The following is an 18,071-nucleotide window of genomic DNA, read 5'->3' on the forward strand; positions in this document are numbered from 1 at the left end:
CAGGGTGGGTTTTGCAGGCGTGTGTCCCCCCCTCCCGTGCCCCCTCCCACCCACGGCTCCCGGCGGATGCTGTAATGGAACAGACAGCGTTTACGGGGCCAACCCCCCCCCCCCGTCCTGCTCCCGGGACAACGTTTCCCTTTTACAACATGGTTTGGCCACGCCGCGGCATTTTTTCACCCTTATACTGGATGCAGCCGCTCACGAGATCAAAGGGGACACGGGGCACCCGGGGGGACGGGGAGGAGGGTTTGGAGGGGGGGGGCTTGTTCACCAAACCGATGGCCAAATCCCAGCCCCGCTCCCCATCCCGCCTGGATGGGAACCCACCACAGCCGGACGCCAGCACGTGGGGTGGGTGATGCCGCGGCACGGCGTGGGAAGGGGCACCTGAAACGCCGAGACCCCATCGTGGGGCTCCCACCCCCCCACGCCCCCCCCAAAATCTGGGTGTTGCCAGTCCCTGGGTGCTGGGAGCTGCCCCACTGGGACGCACATCCCTTGTCACCGGGGGAGGCCGGTGGATGCTCCCCTGTGGGCACCGCTGGCGGCAACACCAGGGGCTAGGGGGGACTGGGGGGAACTGGGAGAACTGGGGGGAGCGCCAGCGGGCAGGATTGTTTTCCACCATCTGGTTGGCTTGGTCGGAGGCAGCTGCGCGGGCAGGGCAGATGGAAGCGGCTCCTGCAGCTCTGCTGCTATTTATGGCGTCTGGAAATAAAAATGGGGCAAAAACCGACAAAAAGCAGCCACGTGAAAAGGGGCTGGTTGGACACCCCCCCCCGTTTGCACCCCCTTGTGCTCACCGCTGCACCCCCATCTCACCCAATCCCATCCCAGTGCCGACTGGGATCCCCAGTGTCATGCCATGGGGTGCTCCGGACAGAGAGGATGGGGGGAGATGGGGGCAGGGGAGAGCCAAGGGGGTGTCCAGGGGCTCCCCCCGATCCCAGGGACATGGAGAAGGAGCCGGGGGCACACACACACACAGGGTTGTGCCGGGTTTGCGGGAGGTCCATGCTGGGTGTCCAGCCCAGCCCCACATTCCCGAGGGCTGGAAACCCGCCTGGGGTCAGGGGCTGGGCTGGGGGGGCTGCAGCCAAAACCCTCATGCTGCTCCCTCCACACAGGAGCTGAACCCACAGACCCCATCCCGAGGGTCCCGCACCCTCCCACCCTGGGGACAAGGAGCCCCTTGGTCCCCACCTTGGCCCCAAATGCCCCCCCCCCGTGCTGGCTGGGGCCGGCCGGACCCGCACTCCACCCGTGTGCTGCAGAGCATCATCGGGTACCAAAATAACCCCCCCCCCGGCCCCTCCCGGCTTCCAGGCAATGCTGAGCCTCGCAGTCCAGCCCGTGATTACACGGCTGCGTGTCCAAGGCTGCCAGCTGGGACGCTTTTGTCTCTAATTCTTGTCATCGTTAGCAGAAACCACCGGCATAGGGCTCTGCACCATCCACGGTGGCTCCGGAGGGGGGGGTACACGGTGGGGGCTGGAGGTGGGGGGGATTCTCGCAGGGACCCCACGTCAGACCCACAGGCTGTGGGATAGAGAGCCCAGAGGGGGGTTTTGGCAATAAAATGGCTTTGGGGTGAAAACTACCCTTTTTTTGGCCTTTTCATCCCCTTGGCATGGGAGATGCTCCGTGATGGGCAGGTGGGAGGCCAGAGCGAGGACCCCCTTAGTCCCCCCCCGGCTTTGGGTAAGAGATGGGGGTGCGGTGGGGTCTTGGCCATGGGTTTTGGGGTGGGTGAGGTGCGGATGCAACGCTGCCCCGCTCCCCGCTCGGGTCCATCCAGCTCCGACGGTGCCCGGGAGGCAGAGACAGGGATGGAAACATCCTGGGATGGCTCCCGACAGGATGCTTCTCCCCGTGGTGATGAGAAAGGCAGGTGGGGGTGGCCGGGTTGGGAACGGGCTCAGCTGCTTCTTGTTACCCCCCGGCCCCCGGCCAAAAAGGGAACAGCAAAGCGGGGAAGGGGAAAAAAAAAAAAGAAAGGAGCCCGGGAGCTGGCAGCTCCCGTCCCACCCCGCCAGCAATTAGGGATGGCCGGAGCCCAACGTAAATGAGCAGGACGATGTGCCGGCACATCGGCACGTCCTTCGGTGCTGCCGGGGCCCCTGTGGTGGGGAAGAAGCTCCTTTCTGCCCCCACACCCCCCAACCTCCTCCCAGCAGCCCTTCATCGGGGTGCAGTCCCCCAAAACTCCCCACCCACCCCATGGGGAGGAGGGAACCACGGCACGGGCTGCGGGAAGGGGGTGCCGCCGCGCTGAGCCCCACGAGCACGTCCCGGTGCTGGCCGGGAACAAAAGCTGCTCTGAGCAGCAGCCGGGAGCTGGAAAGGGCTTTGGGAAGCTGCTCGCTTTCTTTCTCTCCCTCTCTCTATTTTTTATTTTTTTTTTTAAATAATGGAAAATATAATGACAGTGCCTAATTTAAAATAATAAAAGAAACCAGCCCAAAAGCCAACCCAAAATAGGAGAGAAGCCCACGTTTCAGGCTGAAAGGGAACAGGCGCAGGCAAGGGATGAAAGGGAAAAGCAGAAGCACTGTGCCTGCCCAGGACCCTCCTTTTGGTCCCCCCGAGGGGCTGGGGGGGGGGCTATGCTGCCCCACAGCCTCCCCAAGGCCAAGCCGTGGGGTGAGTGAGGGCTGAGAAGGGCACGGAGCATCGCCGCTGCGGCAGGAGCTGGCCCTGGCCCCCGGCAGCCCAAAAATGTTCCCCCTCCTCGCTGGTTTGGCTCCTTCTCCACCACACCCAGGGTTGCTGCTTCAGGGGCCGCATCCTGCCCAGGGCTCCAGCCCCGGGAGGGTGCAGAGGCGTCTCCTCCGTGTCCTGCCCTGAACTGGAGCATCCCCGGGGACCCCAAACCCAAGCAACCCTAGGAACCCCAAAATAGAGCATCTTCAGGCAGCCAGAGCATCCCCAGAGATCCCACACCCGAACATCCCTGGGGATCCCAAACCTGAGCATCCCCGGGGACCCCAAAACAGAGCATCCCTGGGCATCCAAAGCTTCCCTGGGCATCCGGAGCATTCCCCCGGCAACCGGAGCATCTCCGGGCACCTGGCCCCAGGGGGGACACAGGAGGTGCCAGGTCCCTGTCTCTGCTGCGATGGCGAGGCCGGGTCAGATCCAGCTGCCGAATTCCAGGCCGTCTGGCCAAGAGAAGCCGCTCCGCTCCCGGCGCTCCCTCCGGACAACCTGCCCGAGGAGGAAAACAAACGGTGCTCGAACAAGGACAAACCAGAGGCGAGAGACCCCCTCCCAATCCCTCCCAAAGCCGGGGCACCGGGGGCTATTGCTGTGTGTCCTCTGGGAAAGAGGCCATTGGAAGCCAGGATGTGGGGGAAAACAGTGGGAAAAGGGAGAGGGGCTGCCCGGAGCACTAACACTTGCTTTCCGAATTGAGCCTGAGCCAGGATGCCACGGGGATGGCCGAGCTTCACCGTGCCGGGGCGGCTTTGGGGCAGCCCTCGACGATGCACATTCCTCCCCCAGTTGCTTTTTAGATATATTGTATTTATTTATTTATTTTTTTAAGAGTTGCATCTCAATATCTTGCTGTTCAAAGTGAGCTGGTTCTGGAAAAAACATCCATTCCCGTTTTTCAAGCTATTTTTGAAACCTTTGGCCTCCGTTCCTCTTCAGGCTCCAGACCATAAATAATAATAACAACGTATTTAAAGCCTTTACGCTGACAGCTCACCGCATCTGCCAGGGCCTTTTAATTCTCCAGATGCTGAAAATCTGACTCAAAAACTTGAAGTTTGGTAAATATTTTGTGTTTTTAATTTCACAGCTATTGCTTTTTATATCACATGAAGCAGCAGAATAAAAATACCAAGTGGAACAGCTATTTCTGGAGCTGGGGGGAGGAAAGGTGAGGCGGTGGCCACTGTCTCCCCATGCCAGGATGCGGCCAGAGCATCCCTGGGGTTGGGTGGTTGGTGACAGGGCTCTGTGCTGCAGGGGGGGGGGACGTGTCTCGGCTCCCCGGCACAATCACAGTGGCAGGGACGGTGACACCGGTACACAGGTGGCTGTGGGACCACCGTGACTGTAGGACCCTTCCGACCCCCCAGCTCCAACCTGGCCTGGGCTGCTCCTGGCAGGATTTGCATTTATTTGGTGATCAGCTCTGGTGTGCGGCACAGTGACATCCCCAGCTGCAGGGTGCCAACCCTATCCCACATCCCACACTCTGCATCCCGCATCCCATATTCCATATCCCATATCCTGCATCCCACATCCCATACCCCATATCCTGCATCCTGTATCCCTCATCTGGTATCCCATATCGCCCATCCCGCATTCCATATCCTGCATCCAGCATCCCATATTCCGTATTCTATATTCTCATATCTGGTATCCCATATCTCATATCCCACATCCCGCATCCCATATTCCATATCCCATATCCTGCATCCCACATCCCGCATCCGGTATCCCATATCCCGCATCCTGCATCCAGCATCCTATATCCCATATTCCATATTCCCATACCCTGCATCCCCCATCCCACATCCTATATCCAACATCCAGCACATCCCATATTCCACATTCCCATATCCATTATCCTATATCTCATATCCCACATTCCATAACCTATATCCTGCACCCCGCATCCTGCATCCCGCACCCCATATCCTGTACCTCACACCCCACACCCCATAACCACATCCCGTGTCGCCTATTATGCATCCCGCACCCAAATATCCCATCCCGCAATCCCATACCCCATATCCCATCCAATATGCCCCCCCCCCAATCTCTTCCCAGCCCCACACAGTGGCTGGGGGGGACCCGGGAAGGCGCCTTCCTCCATCCCCCCCAGGTGCTTTGGGGTTTCGGGGCCGTGCTGGATCGGCCGATGTTGCCTTTTCTCGGGGGATGTTTCCCTGCCGAGAAACACCAGCAGGAAAAGCATTAAAAACACAAGGATTTCAGCACAACTCCTGGAAAAAAAAAAAAAAAAAAAAAGAGAGTTTCGGATTTCTCCCCGACAGAAGCAGAGCAGGCGCTGGCTCGGCCCCGCTCCCGGCCTCCCGAAAACCAGCCCATGTGGTGGCTGGACCGGGATGCTGCTCCCCAGGGATGGGAGCAGAGGGCTCGCAGCCCTTCCCCACCCTTTAACCCTCCTCCTCTTCCTCCCCTCCCCAGCCAAAAACACCCTCCTGAGTGGCAGCCGAGGAGTTTTTCTGGCCGGGGACATCCCGTGACAGCCTGGACCGGGACAGACATCATGGGGCCAAGTGTTTGCCAGAAGCCAGTGCCGGCTCCGGCCCCGGTAGAGCCCCTTTGCCCAGTCAGAGCCAGGGCAGAACTGGGCTGGGGTGGGGGGAACTGCCCTGCAGAAGGGTTTGCAGATTGGTACCACCTCCCCCAGTAACCCCACGCCCAGTTAGTCCACACCCCGGGCACCCCCATAGCCCGGGTACCCCCTAACCTGGTTGCCCCATGCTCCAACTATGCCGTACCCCCAGCAGCCCCTCGCCCAGGCACCCCAAACCCCGGGTACCCCGTATCCTGGGCTTCTGCCGTGGTTTAACCCCCTCCAGCAGCTCAGCCCCACGGCACCTCAGCCCCCACAGAGCCGCTCACTCACCCCCCCGCCCCTCGATGCGATGGGGAAGACTAAAAGTGGGAAAAACTCCTGGGGTTGAGATAAAAACAATTTAATAAGTAAAGCAAAAACCCCCACAAAGCCAAACACAGAATTCATTCCCTGTTTCCCATCGCCACCCCCAGGAAAGCCGGGCTCCATCCTGCCTGACTTGGGAATGCCATCACTCCAAAGGTCTCCCCCCTTTCCTTCTCCTTCCCCCTGTTCTATATACCCGGCGTGATGTCCCACGGCATGGGACATCCCTCTGGTCCGTCCTGCTCGGCTATCCCTGCTGTGTCCCCTCCCAGCTCCTTGTGTCCCCCCTTCCCCCCCCCCCCCCCCCGCTGGTGGGGCAGGGAGTGAGGAGCAGAAAAGACCTTGACTCTGTGCAAGGATGCTCAGCTGTAACCAAAACACCTCTTATCTCCCCAAAACACAGCCCCCTCCAGGCTACTAAGACGAAAATTAACTCTATCCCAGCCAAAACCAGTACAGTACCCCATAGCGCCCCCCTCCCCCCCAGCTTCTCTGGACCCCAAGGACCCCATGCCCCAAGTACCCCTAATCCCCCCTACCCCATGCTCTGGGTACCCCATACCCCATTTTCACCCCCCCACCTCCCACATCCCCACTACCCCCTGCCCCAGGGGATGCTCTGCCCTCTGGTCCCCCCTAACCAGGGGCTCTGGCCCCACTGGCAGCTCCATGGGGCCACACATGCGCCTGCAGCCCCCCCCCCTCAGCTCTGCCCCCCAGCTCCCTGGGACACGGGGCTGGGATCACCCCCTGCAGTGGGGGGAGGTCCCCAGCAGCACCTGCCCGAGCCCCAGTGCAGGCAGCGGGGCACAGGGCCAGCCCTGCCAGGGACCCGGTAGCCCAGCAGTCGTTCAACTTCCTCGGGTGCTGCGCACTCGCGGACCACATGATTTCCTGGGAAGTCTCGCTCTTGAATAAAAACGAAACTGCTCGATTTTGGGGGTTAAAGGGTGAGCTTCCTCCCGGCCCCATGGGGATTCCACTCAGGCAGGACAGTGCAGAGAGGATGGAGGGCTGCCACCCCCAGCACCTGCACCCCACCAAGCGAGCTTGGGGGACATACGTGGCCATGGCTCTTGGGGTGACTGTCGTGGCGCTGGTGGCAGCCCTCCTCACCATCCTCTGCCAGCCGGCTGAGGGCTCTGCCACGGCGAGGAACAGCTCGGAAGCGCTGGCGTGGCTGGAGAAGGCACTGGATGTCACCAACCGGTCCCTCGCCGAAGCCCGCGGGCGGTGGGACGGCTGCAGGAAGCAGCTGGTAGGTGTTGGGGTGCTGCTTGGGGGGGGGGGAAACAGGACCCCACGGGGGAAACCTGTAACCCCCAGACCCAAACTGGCCACGTTTGGGTGGTGTGAGGGAGAGCCCGAATTGGAGGGTCCAGCCCCTTCCCTCTGCCCAGGGTGCGCTGGAGGGAAAGGCCTTGGAACTGGAGTGGGCACTGGCCAATGTCACCGAGCTGCAAGGTGAGTCCTGGGCAGGGTGGGGGGGCGTGGGGAGTGGGGGGGTGGGCATGGGCAACAGCCCTTGGGCTGCCCTGAACCCCGTTCCCTGGGTCACCTTCATCCCCATCCCTGGGAGACTCTTATTCCCATCCCCTGAGACACCCTGATCCCCATCCCCTGGGTCACCTTCATCCCCTGGGACACCCTGATCCCCATCCCCTGGGTCATCCCGATCCCTTGGGACACTCTCGTTCCTGTCCCCTGGGCCACCCTGATCCCTGTCCCCTGTGTCAATGTGATCCCCATTCCCATGGCCACCATCATCCCTGTCTCCTGCAACACCCTGATCCCTGTTCCCTGTGTCATCCTGATCCCTGTCTCCTTGGCTACCCCGGTCCCTGTCCCCTGGGACACCCCGGTCCCCACCTGCCATCACCTCCCTGCAGAGGAGAACAGGGCTCTCAAGGCAGAGGTGGCCCAGCAGCAGGAGCAACTGGGAGACCTGCAGAGCAAATGGTGAGCCTCGTGCTTCCCCTCACCACCCCCAGCCCCACGCTGTCACCAACTCTCCCTGTCGTCCCCCCTCCAGGGACAAGCTCCAGCTGCGGAACCAGGTCCTGGAGAAGCAGCTCCAGGACATGAGGAGCCAGCACTCGGATGGGAGCGGGCTCCAGGCCATGTCCCTCAGCCTCCTGGCTCTCCTCCTCCTCCTCCCTGGGATGCTCCTCCTGTGAGCCCCGAGGGCAGGGATATGGGCCCCACTGATTCCCCGTCCCCCCTGATGTGGGGCAAGGAGGGACCATCCCCATCCAGCCCGGTGGGGTCTAGGGGTGGCAGCGGGTTCAGTGCCACCTGTGGGAGCCCAGTGCCCGCTCAGCCCTGCCCCATGACTGCCTACACTGTCCTGTACCCCCTGCACGCTCTGCTCACCCAACTCCCCCCCCCTTCACCCTGGGGACACCCCAGGGACATGGTTTCCCTCCAGCCACCAAGCACCGGCTGTTCCCAGGGCGAGGGAGGGGACAGGGGGTCGGGCTGGAGGGGACAGAGACATGGCAGGGCTGCTCTGAGTCAAGGGGTCCGCAGGCTCTACACTGTCAGGTCATTTTTAACCCATTTCTAATAAAACCTTGTGAAAATCCAGTGGTTTCTTGCTCCAGCAGTTCCTGGGGACCCAAAACCCCGACCCTGCTGGGTGGTGTCGGGGTGGGGGGGGGCGTGTGCTGCAGAAACCCCTTGGGCAATGGCAGCCTCAGCACCCCCCCGACACCCACCGGAGCCCCAACTGCATCCCCCCTTGTCCCTGCAGCCGTGACCCACGGCCGGGCACGGGGGCAGAGCGTCCTCCCGCCTCCTGCAGAACCGAAGTCTATTCTGGGCTGAGTGACCTGCGAGAAACCGCAGCCCAAAGTGGTGTTTGGTGAGAAAAACCCACGCAAATTACGGCAATTACGGCAACCCAGGGAGCGACCTGCCCTGGGGACACTGGCACATCCTGGGCAGCCACCGCCGGAGCGGGCGAGCGGTCCCGTGTCCCCCTCTGGCATGGACCCCGCGGTGCCTAAGGCCACCTTGAAGGTGCTGGGACTGTGCGCGGTGCTGCTGGTGCTGGTGGCGTCGGTGACGGTCTCGGTGGCGGTGATGGTGTGGCGCTCGGAGGCGGTGGGGAAGCTGCGGGGCTGCCGGGAACGGGCAGCCAACGAGAGCCGGGAGCTGGGCAACCGGCTGGCCGAGCTGGAGCGGGAGCGAGCCCGGCTGCAGCGCGCGGCGGCCGCGGGCGAGCGGGTGGAGGATGCCCTGCGGCGAGAGCTCGCCCAGGCCCGCGGTGACGGCAAGAAGCTCAACGCCAGCCTGGCGTCCTGCCGGGAGCGGGCGGTAGGTGACGGTGGGGATGGGGGACAAGGCGAAGGGGGGGATGTCCTCGGCCACCATGTGGTGAGGGGGGTTTCCCGGGGAGCTCAGTAGCCAAGACCTGGGCGATGCTTCATCTCCGGGGGAATTTTCACCAGGCTCCTGGAAAGCCCCAGCTCTGACGGGAAGGATGCTGCGGATGAGCAGCTCCTGGAGAGCAAAGGCTGGTTGGAAAGATGAGCTGGGAAAAGGGAAAAGCAGCTCTGGGATGGGAGGATCAACATCACCCTGGGATCCATGGCCACCTTCCAGCCTGGGACACCCCAAGAGGGGACTTTGACTTCTCCGGGACCCTCGGCACAGCCCTGGTCCCGCTGTCCCCCTGCCCGGGTGCCCGTGCCCAGCCGGGGGCAGTTATTCTTAGCCGTGACCGAGCCGCTCCACACACATATAATTACCCCATTCCCAAAGCAGCAGCGGAGGCTGGAGTTGGTGGGGAGCTGCCATTTCTGTCCTCCCAGGTATTTTTAGCTGTGGGCCCGGCTGGGAAACAGGCTGGCCTCAGCGCCATGGCCACAGCCCGGAGGAAGAGCCAGGTCCTGACGCCCCTCCGGGCTCATCCGGCCGAACAATGGCCCGGGGAGGCTGGAAAAGTGCTCCAGCTTCCCAGGGCCGGCGCCGGGAGCAGGGCTGGGCTGTGCAGCCTCTCGGGGACATCCCTTCCCAGGCACTGGGGATGCCACCCACGGGGTGTTTGGGTGACCTGGGTCTCCCATGACAACCCTGGTGCACCAGCATCCCCACCAGGATGAGCCATCCCTCCAGGAGAGAGGGATTGTCCCCAAATCCATGTCTCTACCCATTCAAGAAACATGATGGGGGGACCTAAGGCCACCAACAGCATAACTTGGGGACACAGGGAGGTGATGGGGAGGTACAGGGCTCCAGCAGGGGATGAAGAGACGGGAGGACGCTGCCTACCCCTATCCCCAAGTCTCCGCCGTGTCCCCTCTCCCCAGGCCAGGCTGGAGGCCAACGTGACAGCGCTGCGGGACGAGGTGGTGGCCCTGCGGCGTGAGCGGGCTGAGCTGGCCCGTGGCAAGGAGGCTCTGCGAGGTGAGCTCTGCCTGGCCATGGCATCCCCCTGGCCACGGCATCCCCCTGGCCACCCCCTGCGAGGGGGTGCAGGTCCCCTGCCACCACATGCAAGGAGCCCATCCGGGGGTCCCCCAACCGCATGCCCTTCGGGGGCAACGCCCGGCAGGTTGGGCTTGGATTTGGGGTGCAGGGGTAACCCCCGCTGTCCCCTTCATCCCGCAGAGGAGTTGGCACGGGGTGAGGAGGAGGCGCAGGGGCTGCGGCAGCGGCTGGAGGAGGCGGCGGAGCAGCGGCGAGCGCTGCGGACACGGGGGGAGCAGTGCGAGGCCCGGCAGAGAGAGCTCGAGGCCACCCTGTAAGGTCCTTGTCCCCCCCACCATGGGCCGGGCACCCCAAAGCATCCACACCCCCCCCCCCAAACCAGCCTAACCCCACACCCAGCCCGACCCCAACCCCTCCATCCCTCTGGGGTCCCCATGCGGACCCTCCGGCCCCCCATGCCGGGGACATGGAGACCCCCCCTCACGCGTCTCCCCTCTCCCGCAGGCGGGACTACGCGGCCGAGGTCGACGCGCTGCGGCGACGGACGAGGGACCGAGCGACCGGGCGCAGGTGCCCCCCGTCCCGGTACTTTTGTGGGTGCTCCCTGTCTGCACGGGAGACAGGCTGGGGTGGGGGGAACACACAGCCCGGGGAGGGGGGTTTCGCCCGTGCAGCCAGCCCGGGTCCTCACGGGGACGCTTCGTCACCGGTGTCCCCAGGGGACACAGGGGTCGTGCGGGGGGACTCACTCCCTGCCCTCCCCTCTTTTGCAGGAAGGGCTGAAACCCCGCAGCCCCCCCGACCCCTTCCCTGCCGGGGGCTGGGGTCCGACCCCCCTCCCCCCCCCGTCCCGGCCCTCCGAGCCCATCATTCCCAGTCCCACAGCGCCCCTTAGCACTGGGAACCAGCAGCGGCTCAGCCCCGGCCGCCTCCGACGGGAACCGGCACCTCCAAGGTGAACGATGCTGGTGGTCACCCTGTGTCGCCATCGCACCGGTGTGTCCCGATCCTGCCGCCTGTCGCGATGCTGCCGTGTGTCCCCATCCCGTCGGGTGTCCCCACGCCAACCGCCGCAGAAGGACGGCGGGACCGGAGGGGTCGGACGTTTAGCTTTTGGGCAGGTTTTCAGCTCAACCAAGGGGTGGTTTCCATCCCCCCCACCCCGACGGCTTAGAGCTGCTCCTTCACCAGCTCCGGGCTTTAAGACCAGTTTCCCAGCGCCGTCCAGAAACTGGGACGACTGGGCAGGAGTTTGGGCAATAAAAGCTGCTATGCTCACCAGCCCAGTTGTCCCCCTGTTCGCAGCCACCTCCCTCTAAGCCCAGCCCCGCCCTCCTCCCCCCCAAGCCCAGCCATCCCCCCCCAAGCCCGGTTGCCCAGTTGTCCCCCCCGAGCCTGGTTGTCCCCACCCCAAGTCCGGCCATCCCCCCCAAAGCCCATTTGTCCCCCCCTGTACCCAGCTGTCCTCACCCCAACTCCAGCCATCCCCCCCAAAGCCCAGTTGTCCCCCCCACGAACCCAGTTTCCCCCCCGCAAGCCCAGTTGTCCCCCCCTGAGCCCAGTTGTCCCCCTGGTCCTGCTTAGGCATCACTGCCCCCCCTGCCCCCAGGACTGTAACCAGGCTCTGCCAACGTGGTGCCCAGCGGCTGCCAGGGCAGGTCCCAGCTCTTCCAGGGACCCCAAGGACACCCCAGGGGGCCCGGCCAGGGATGCAGGGAGGAGGCGGGGGCCGGGGGGGGGACACGACACAACAGGGATCAGCAGCTGCTGCTGTTTTGCAGTTGCTTCCCAGCATCTTTTTATCCACTTTGAAGAGGGTTTCCAGGAAAGTTGCAGATTTTCCTGCCGCCGCCGGCTCGATATCCTGTGCAGAGGGCAGGCAGGCTGCGCGCAGGCATCCGGCCCCCCCCTGCCCACACTCCCCATGGGGGATCGCCCCCCGCTGCCCCCCAGCTTGGGGAGGAGGTGGCAGGCGGCTTTCCAGGTGAAAGTGTCTCTGTGAGGCCACCCCGGCTGGTGTTGGGGCTCCCCAGGCTGCAGAGCCCAACAGGGGGGGACAACAGCCCCGTTCCCACACCCCAAAGCCGGTGGTCCCAGTGCAGAGCCCCCCCAGCCCCACAGTGGTTTGAGACGGGGAGGGGAACTGGGCACAACCGTTCCCATGGTCCAACCCCAACACAGCACCGGCCCTCGGCATGGGAAGGCTTAATTATAGTGGGGGGCCTAATTGGAAAATGGGACAGAAGTGGGGTCTGCTGCACTGGGGGGGGGGGGCGGATGCCCCGTTGGGATCCCCAGTGACCCCAGGAAGCTGCGAGGAGCCCTCGGGGTGGGCTGCCAGAGGGAGCATCCGACTGGCAAAGCCACCGGCACGCCAGGGTCCCACAGCCACCAGCGGGGTCAGGGGTCCGGCAGAGCCCCGGCAGCATCCCTGTGGTGGGGCCGGGGGGGGGGCCCAGGGGGGGTGACTCACCGTTATTTGCAGCTCAGGAAGGAAACGGCAGTAGCTGAGAATGGATTCAGGACCGACACCATCCCGACCATCGCAGACACTTCCCGGTCCCCAGGGATCGCGGCGCAGCCAGAAGGCAGGAAACAGCGAGCGGCTCGGGGTCAGCGCCCGGCTCAGCCCCACACCTCGGCCCCCCCAGCAACCCTCTCCCCCCGCTCCCATCCCGGGTTGGGCATCCTGCAGAGCTGGGGGGGGGGGGTGTTCCCAGGCACAGCCGGCCCCTCCGACACAGCCCTGGGCTCTGGTGGGATGGGGACATGGTGACGATGCCAGGGTCCAAAGAGGGTCTGGCTCAGCCCAGACCGGGGGGGTGCCCGTCCTGTGCCCCAGACACCCCCTCTGTGGTCACCAGCACTGAGGGTCTGATGGGCAGCATCCCCCCTTCCCGCCGGTCCCTGCCACGGTGCTGCCCACACCCCATGCGACCCCTTTTCCCTGCACTGAGGAGCCCCCTCCATGTCCCCAGCCTGTCCCCAAGCCAGGTCTCACTCCCCAGGTCCCCCCCCTCAGGCCAGCGTGGGGCCCAGGGGACCCCAGACCTGGACTGGGACAGGGGAGGTGGCTGCAGACCCACAGCTCTTTCCAGCTGTGCCCAGCCGGGCTAAGCCGGTGGCAACGGTGGCAACCTGGCCGTCCTCGCACAGGGCCAGGGCCACCCACACTCCATGTCCTCAACCAAGGCTCCCTTGGCAACCTGGGGGTCCCGCAGGTGGCCACAGAGACCTCTGGATTTGCCCCTTGCTCCCCTCCACAGCTGCTCTCTGGCCAGCAGAGATGTCCCCAGTGGGGGGACAGGGACCAGCAGGGGGTCCCCGGGCCCCACGGCAGGATGGTGGCTCTGCGGGGTGACGGCACCCATGGGTGTCGTGTCCTCCCCCCCCCTGCCAGTGGCTTGCCATGGCCCCACGTCACCCACCCCAGCCCACCGCCACCCCTACCTGGCCTGCAAGGTGCGGGAGAGCAGACGTGAAGCATCACTCCCCCCGTGCCACCGAGCTGGGGGGCAGCGGGGACCGGCAGTGACTCGTGTGTCACCCTGCCACCACAAGGTGCCGGGTGCGGGGACCCTCCTCCATCACCTCACCAGCAAGCGCGGGGGCCACAGCCCACCCTACCTGCCCCCCAGCACTCATTCCCCGGTGCCCATCATGCCGGGGATGCTATTTTGGGGTGAAAGCTGGTCCCGGGGGAGTGCCCAGCCCTGGAATGGGGGGGGGGGGGGCAGGAATAACAGAGTAAAAGCTTTGCTTTCCCACGCTCGGAGGGGGGGGTGCAGCACCCCCGGCCGCAGCAATGCAGCCCCACAGCCAGCTCTCAGCCCCACAGAGGGTCCCCACCGCCCTCCCCGTGCCCGCCCTCCCCCCTCTATCACTCACGGGCACCCCCCGAGCCCCACACCAGCCCCACACCTCCACCCTGGCTGCAGCCCGAGATAAAAGCCCAATGCCCGACCCCCCCCCCCCCCCCCCAAGACGCGACGGCGTGTTTTCCTCCATCACACCCCCCAGAAACGCAATATATATGAACGATTTCCAGTCACGTAAGCGAGGTGGGGTGAAGCAGAACGGGGCGCACCCCCCACGGCGAGGACCCTCCGTGCGCCCAGCGCCGGTAATAAAAAAATCCTCACCTTCTAAAACTTCAAGGAGTTTTAGAGGGTTTCCTTATATAGCCAGATTTTTTCGGGTTTGCCTCAGAAACAGGGTGCCAGGCTTCCCCCCCCCCCCCAGTTGGCAACCAGGAACCATAGTTCCTCCCACCAAACAGAAGCTGCGCCGTGATAACCCGGCGGGTCCGAGGCATCCGGAGAGGCAGGAAGGAGCCCAGCAGAAGGAAATATTAAATAGAGCAATATAAACACGGCGGCAGGAGCCAGCTCCACCCCGGCGTGGCCCCCCCCCCCCCCCCGGCCCTCCTTGAAAGGGGCTGGGGCGGGGTGGGGTGCGCAGAGCATCGGCGGGATGGAGAAGAGCAGCTTCGCCATGGCCAAGTTCGGTCTGGAGGCCAAAGAGGCCATGCCCAAGCGGGACTGCGGTTTTTACGTGAAGTACATCTTCCTCTTCACCTCCCTCATCCAGTTCCTCATCATCCTGGGGCTGGTGCTCTTCATGGTGTACGGGAACGCGCAGGCGGGCACCGACACGCACCTCCGGCTGCTGGAGGCGCAGGTGCAGGACCTCTACAACAAGACCCTCATCCTCAGCGGGAGGAACATCAACCTGACGCGCACCCTCAACGCCACCCTCAAGGAGAAGCAGGGGCTGCAGGTCCTGGCCCAGAAGGTGCAGCGGGACCTGGATAAGTGTAACAGCACCCAGACCACCAACCCCATCTCCATGGTGAGACAACACCCCCTCCCACCCCCCCCACCCCCCCTCCTTTGGCCCTCCCCAGCACCGACCCACCCACCCATGGGTGCTGCAATGACCTGGCTTCAGCCCCACAAGCTTCAGCGGGGATGGATGTGGGGGTACAGGGTGGGGGGGAAGAACCTGCTGGTGATGCCGATGGCCGCTCCCTCCAGCCTCGTGGGGGTCTCAGTACTGGCACCCCTGGCTGGTGGAGGGGGTTCCAACCTCACAGCTGCCCCGCCCCCTCCTCCTCCTCCTCCTCCTCCTCCTCCTCCTCGTCCTCCTCGTCCTCCTCGTCCTCCTCGTCCTCCTCGTCCTCCTCATCCTCATCCTCATCCTCATCCTCATCCTCATCCTCCCCAGCTCCCAGCACTCTCACCACCACCCGGGGGTAATAAGGCAATACCCGGGGAGGGCCCTTGTAGGACATTCTGACCCCACCTCCTCCTCTTCCTCCCCCTACCTCAGCTGCACGAGATGATGAAGGTCATCTTCTACCAGAAGATGAAGCTGGATGAGTGCCACATGACCATCAGCCTCATCAATGCCAGCTGCAGCGGTAAGGGACACCCCCACCACTCCCCCTGGCTGCCCCCCCACCCCGGGCACCCCTTCTGGGGACCCCAAGCGTCCCTTGGGGACTCACCACAGCCTGTACAGGGGGTCTACCCCCTCCTCAGGCCAGGCAGGGGTGTCACCCTGAGATGTGGGGAGTTGGGAGGGGGGCACTAAGGACCCCAACCCTGTGCCCCCCCCCCACCCCCAGCCGATAAGGCACTGCTGCGGAGCCAGCTGGACCAGACAGCCCTGGCCAAGAAGGAACTGGAGGAAAACTGCCGCAAAGCCGGGTCCGTGTTGACCAGAGCCACCCAGGAGCAGGAGAGCTGCCAGCGGGAGCTGCTCACCACCAGGACCTTCTGCGACACCACCAAAACCAACCTGGACCTGCTGAGACACGAGTGCGGGTCCCTGAGGTCCGACATGAGCTACTCCTTCCAGCGCATCAAGGACATGGTCAGCCCCTACAGCTGCAGCGCCGTCCACGAGCAGCTCAACTGGTTGACCCAACGGACGGAGGGGCTTTTCCTCTGGCAGCAGGAACGGGAGACCCGCTACGTGGGGAAGAGCGTCTGCGACATGACCCTCCACCAGTGCCACCTCAACTGCTCCAGGGAGAAGCAGGAGCTGGAGAAGCGGCTGCAGGAGACGGAGAAACAGGTCAAGGTGGGGCAGGAGGAGAAGAAGAAGCTGCTGGGGGAGAAGGAGCAGCTGGGCAAGGAGCTGGAGGAGAAGAGCAGGGCGGCCACGCAGGCCGGGTACTTCAAGGAGCAGCTGAACATCTGCATGGGCACCAAGGTGAGGGAGCCACCGGGACACCGGGACCTCCCCGAGCACCCCGGGTGGCCGCACCGGGAGCACGCCAGGCTGGGCACCTACAGCTTGCTTTTGCACGAGCATCTTTCACACTCGAACTTCGGCGAACGCACCTTTTCACATGCATTTTCCTTCGCACATGCAGTTGCTTTTGCACGTCTGCTTTTGCACGAGCTTCTTTCTTTCACAGGAGCATCTTCCTTTCTCATTTGGGCAAACGCACCTTTGCACAGGCGTTTTCTTTTGCACGAGCATTTTCCTTTGCATACGCAGCTTCTTTGGCACGTGCTTTTGCACAAGCATCTTTCTTTCGCACAAGCATCTTTAGCACTTGCACACTTCAGCAAAGGCACCTTTGCACAGGCATTTTCTTCTGCAAATACAGGTTTTTTGCATTTTCCTTTGCACATGTGCTCTTGCACGACCACTTTTCTTTCTCACGAGCACCTTTCGCACAAGCACCTTTCTTTTGCACTCGCACTTCTGCAAACACACCTTTGCGCAGGCATTTTTTTTTGCAAATCCATTTTCTTCTGCAAATCCATTTTCTTCGGCACACGTGCTTTTGCACGAGCACCTTTCCTTTGCCCACACCCCTCTGCCCGCACTCTTCTGCTCACCCGCGGGTGTGCACGCTAGGCAGGGCCAAGCCACCGCAGCCCCCTCGGACCCCCTTGGCCCAGAGGTGTCGCGCCAAGCGGCAGCGGTGCCAGCGCTGACTGTCCCCATCCCTGTCCCCATCCCTGTCCCCATCCCTGTCCCCTCTCCTCCGCAGATGGACACCTTCTTCGACGTCACGGGCTCACGGGTGCCGGGGGGCAGCGGGCGGCTGGTCCCCTTCACCAGCACCAGCTCCTACGTGGATGTTCTGAGGAACCAGGGCATCTTCGGGAACATGGGTGAGTCCTGGGGGGGGGGGTGGGGGGGGGTGTTGTCACTGTGGGACCGTCCTCCCCATCGCGCTGGGGGCCACCGTCCCCATCCCCCCACCCCGTCCCCCAGACTCAGACCCCGCTGCTCCGTCCCACCAGGGAAAATCAACACGGAGGAGATCCAGCGGTCAGTGCAGAAGATCATGGAGCAGTACACGTCCACCCTGAAAAACTCCAGGTGAGGGGCGGGGGGGGGGAAGGACCAGTGGGGGATCCTGCCCGGGGCTGGGAGGGGAGGGAGAGGGGGCTGGGGGCCTGATCCTGCCCTCTCTGCAGCGGCTAATGGCCGAGCGGCGCATGGAACGGCGGCGATGGGCTGGAGGACAAGCCCAGGAGGTGCTTCTCACGGCACGGACGGCAAACCCCAACCGGGACCGAGCGGCCGGGACCACCACCGTCCTCCCCCTGCCCCGGGGAGGGAGGGGGGCCACCAGCACGGCGGGAACCAGGGCCACCTTCTGCTGTTCCCTTCCCCGAGCCCCCGCATGCTCGCCTCCCCTCCACATGTACCCGTAGGCTTGGAGAGGGGGCAGCTATAAATACAGCCGGCTCTGAGCACCGACACAGCTCGCCGCACGTGTGTTTAGATGCCGATGTGGGGGGGACGGGACACACGCAGAGGCCAGGGCTGGGATGGGGAGTGGGAACATCCCGTCCCCGGCTTCATGTGCCCCCCCCCCCCCCTTTTTGGGGTGGGAAGCGTGCGAGGCCGAGGGAGCAGGAAGCCCTTGGCCACCGAGGCTATGGGCAGGCGGGGGCGTGGGGCCGGGGGGGCGCAGGACGCGACGGGCGCCGTGATGAATCGCCGGCTGCCACTC

General features: G+C 63.9%; 1 protein-coding gene across 1 annotated transcript; it reads left to right on the forward strand.

Moving 5' to 3' along the window:
* The first annotated feature begins 14,549 nt into the window (after nt 1–14,549).
* PLVAP (plasmalemma vesicle associated protein) lies at nt 14,550–17,813 on the forward strand. Its single transcript, XM_074163909.1, has 6 exons — nt 14,550–14,935; nt 15,416–15,506; nt 15,714–16,303; nt 17,097–17,220; nt 17,353–17,431; nt 17,530–17,813. Exons 1-6 carry the CDS (start codon nt 14,558–14,560, stop codon nt 17,534–17,536), a joined length of 1,269 nt encoding a protein of 422 aa, XP_074020010.1. The 5' UTR covers nt 14,550–14,557; the 3' UTR covers nt 17,537–17,813.
* Nucleotides 17,814–18,071: the final 258 nt, after the last annotated feature.

The sequence above is a fragment of the Numenius arquata genome, chromosome 25 (assembly GCF_964106895.1).
Source record: "Numenius arquata chromosome 25, bNumArq3.hap1.1, whole genome shotgun sequence".
In the NCBI taxonomy this organism is placed as follows: domain Eukaryota; kingdom Metazoa; phylum Chordata; class Aves; order Charadriiformes; family Scolopacidae; genus Numenius; species Numenius arquata.

Bases quoted from the DNA above. Each gene is read 5' to 3' on its own strand.
- PLVAP (XM_074163909.1), top strand. From the start codon at position 14,558: ATGGAGAAGAGCAGCTTCGCCATGGCCAAGTTCGGTCTGGAGGCCAAA. The intron at 15,507-15,713 runs GTAAGGGACACC...CCCCACCCCCAG, and splicing joins CATCAATGCCAGCTGCAGCG to CCGATAAGGCACTGCTGCGG. The intron at 16,304-17,096 runs GTGAGGGAGCCA...TCTCCTCCGCAG, and splicing joins ACATCTGCATGGGCACCAAG to ATGGACACCTTCTTCGACGT.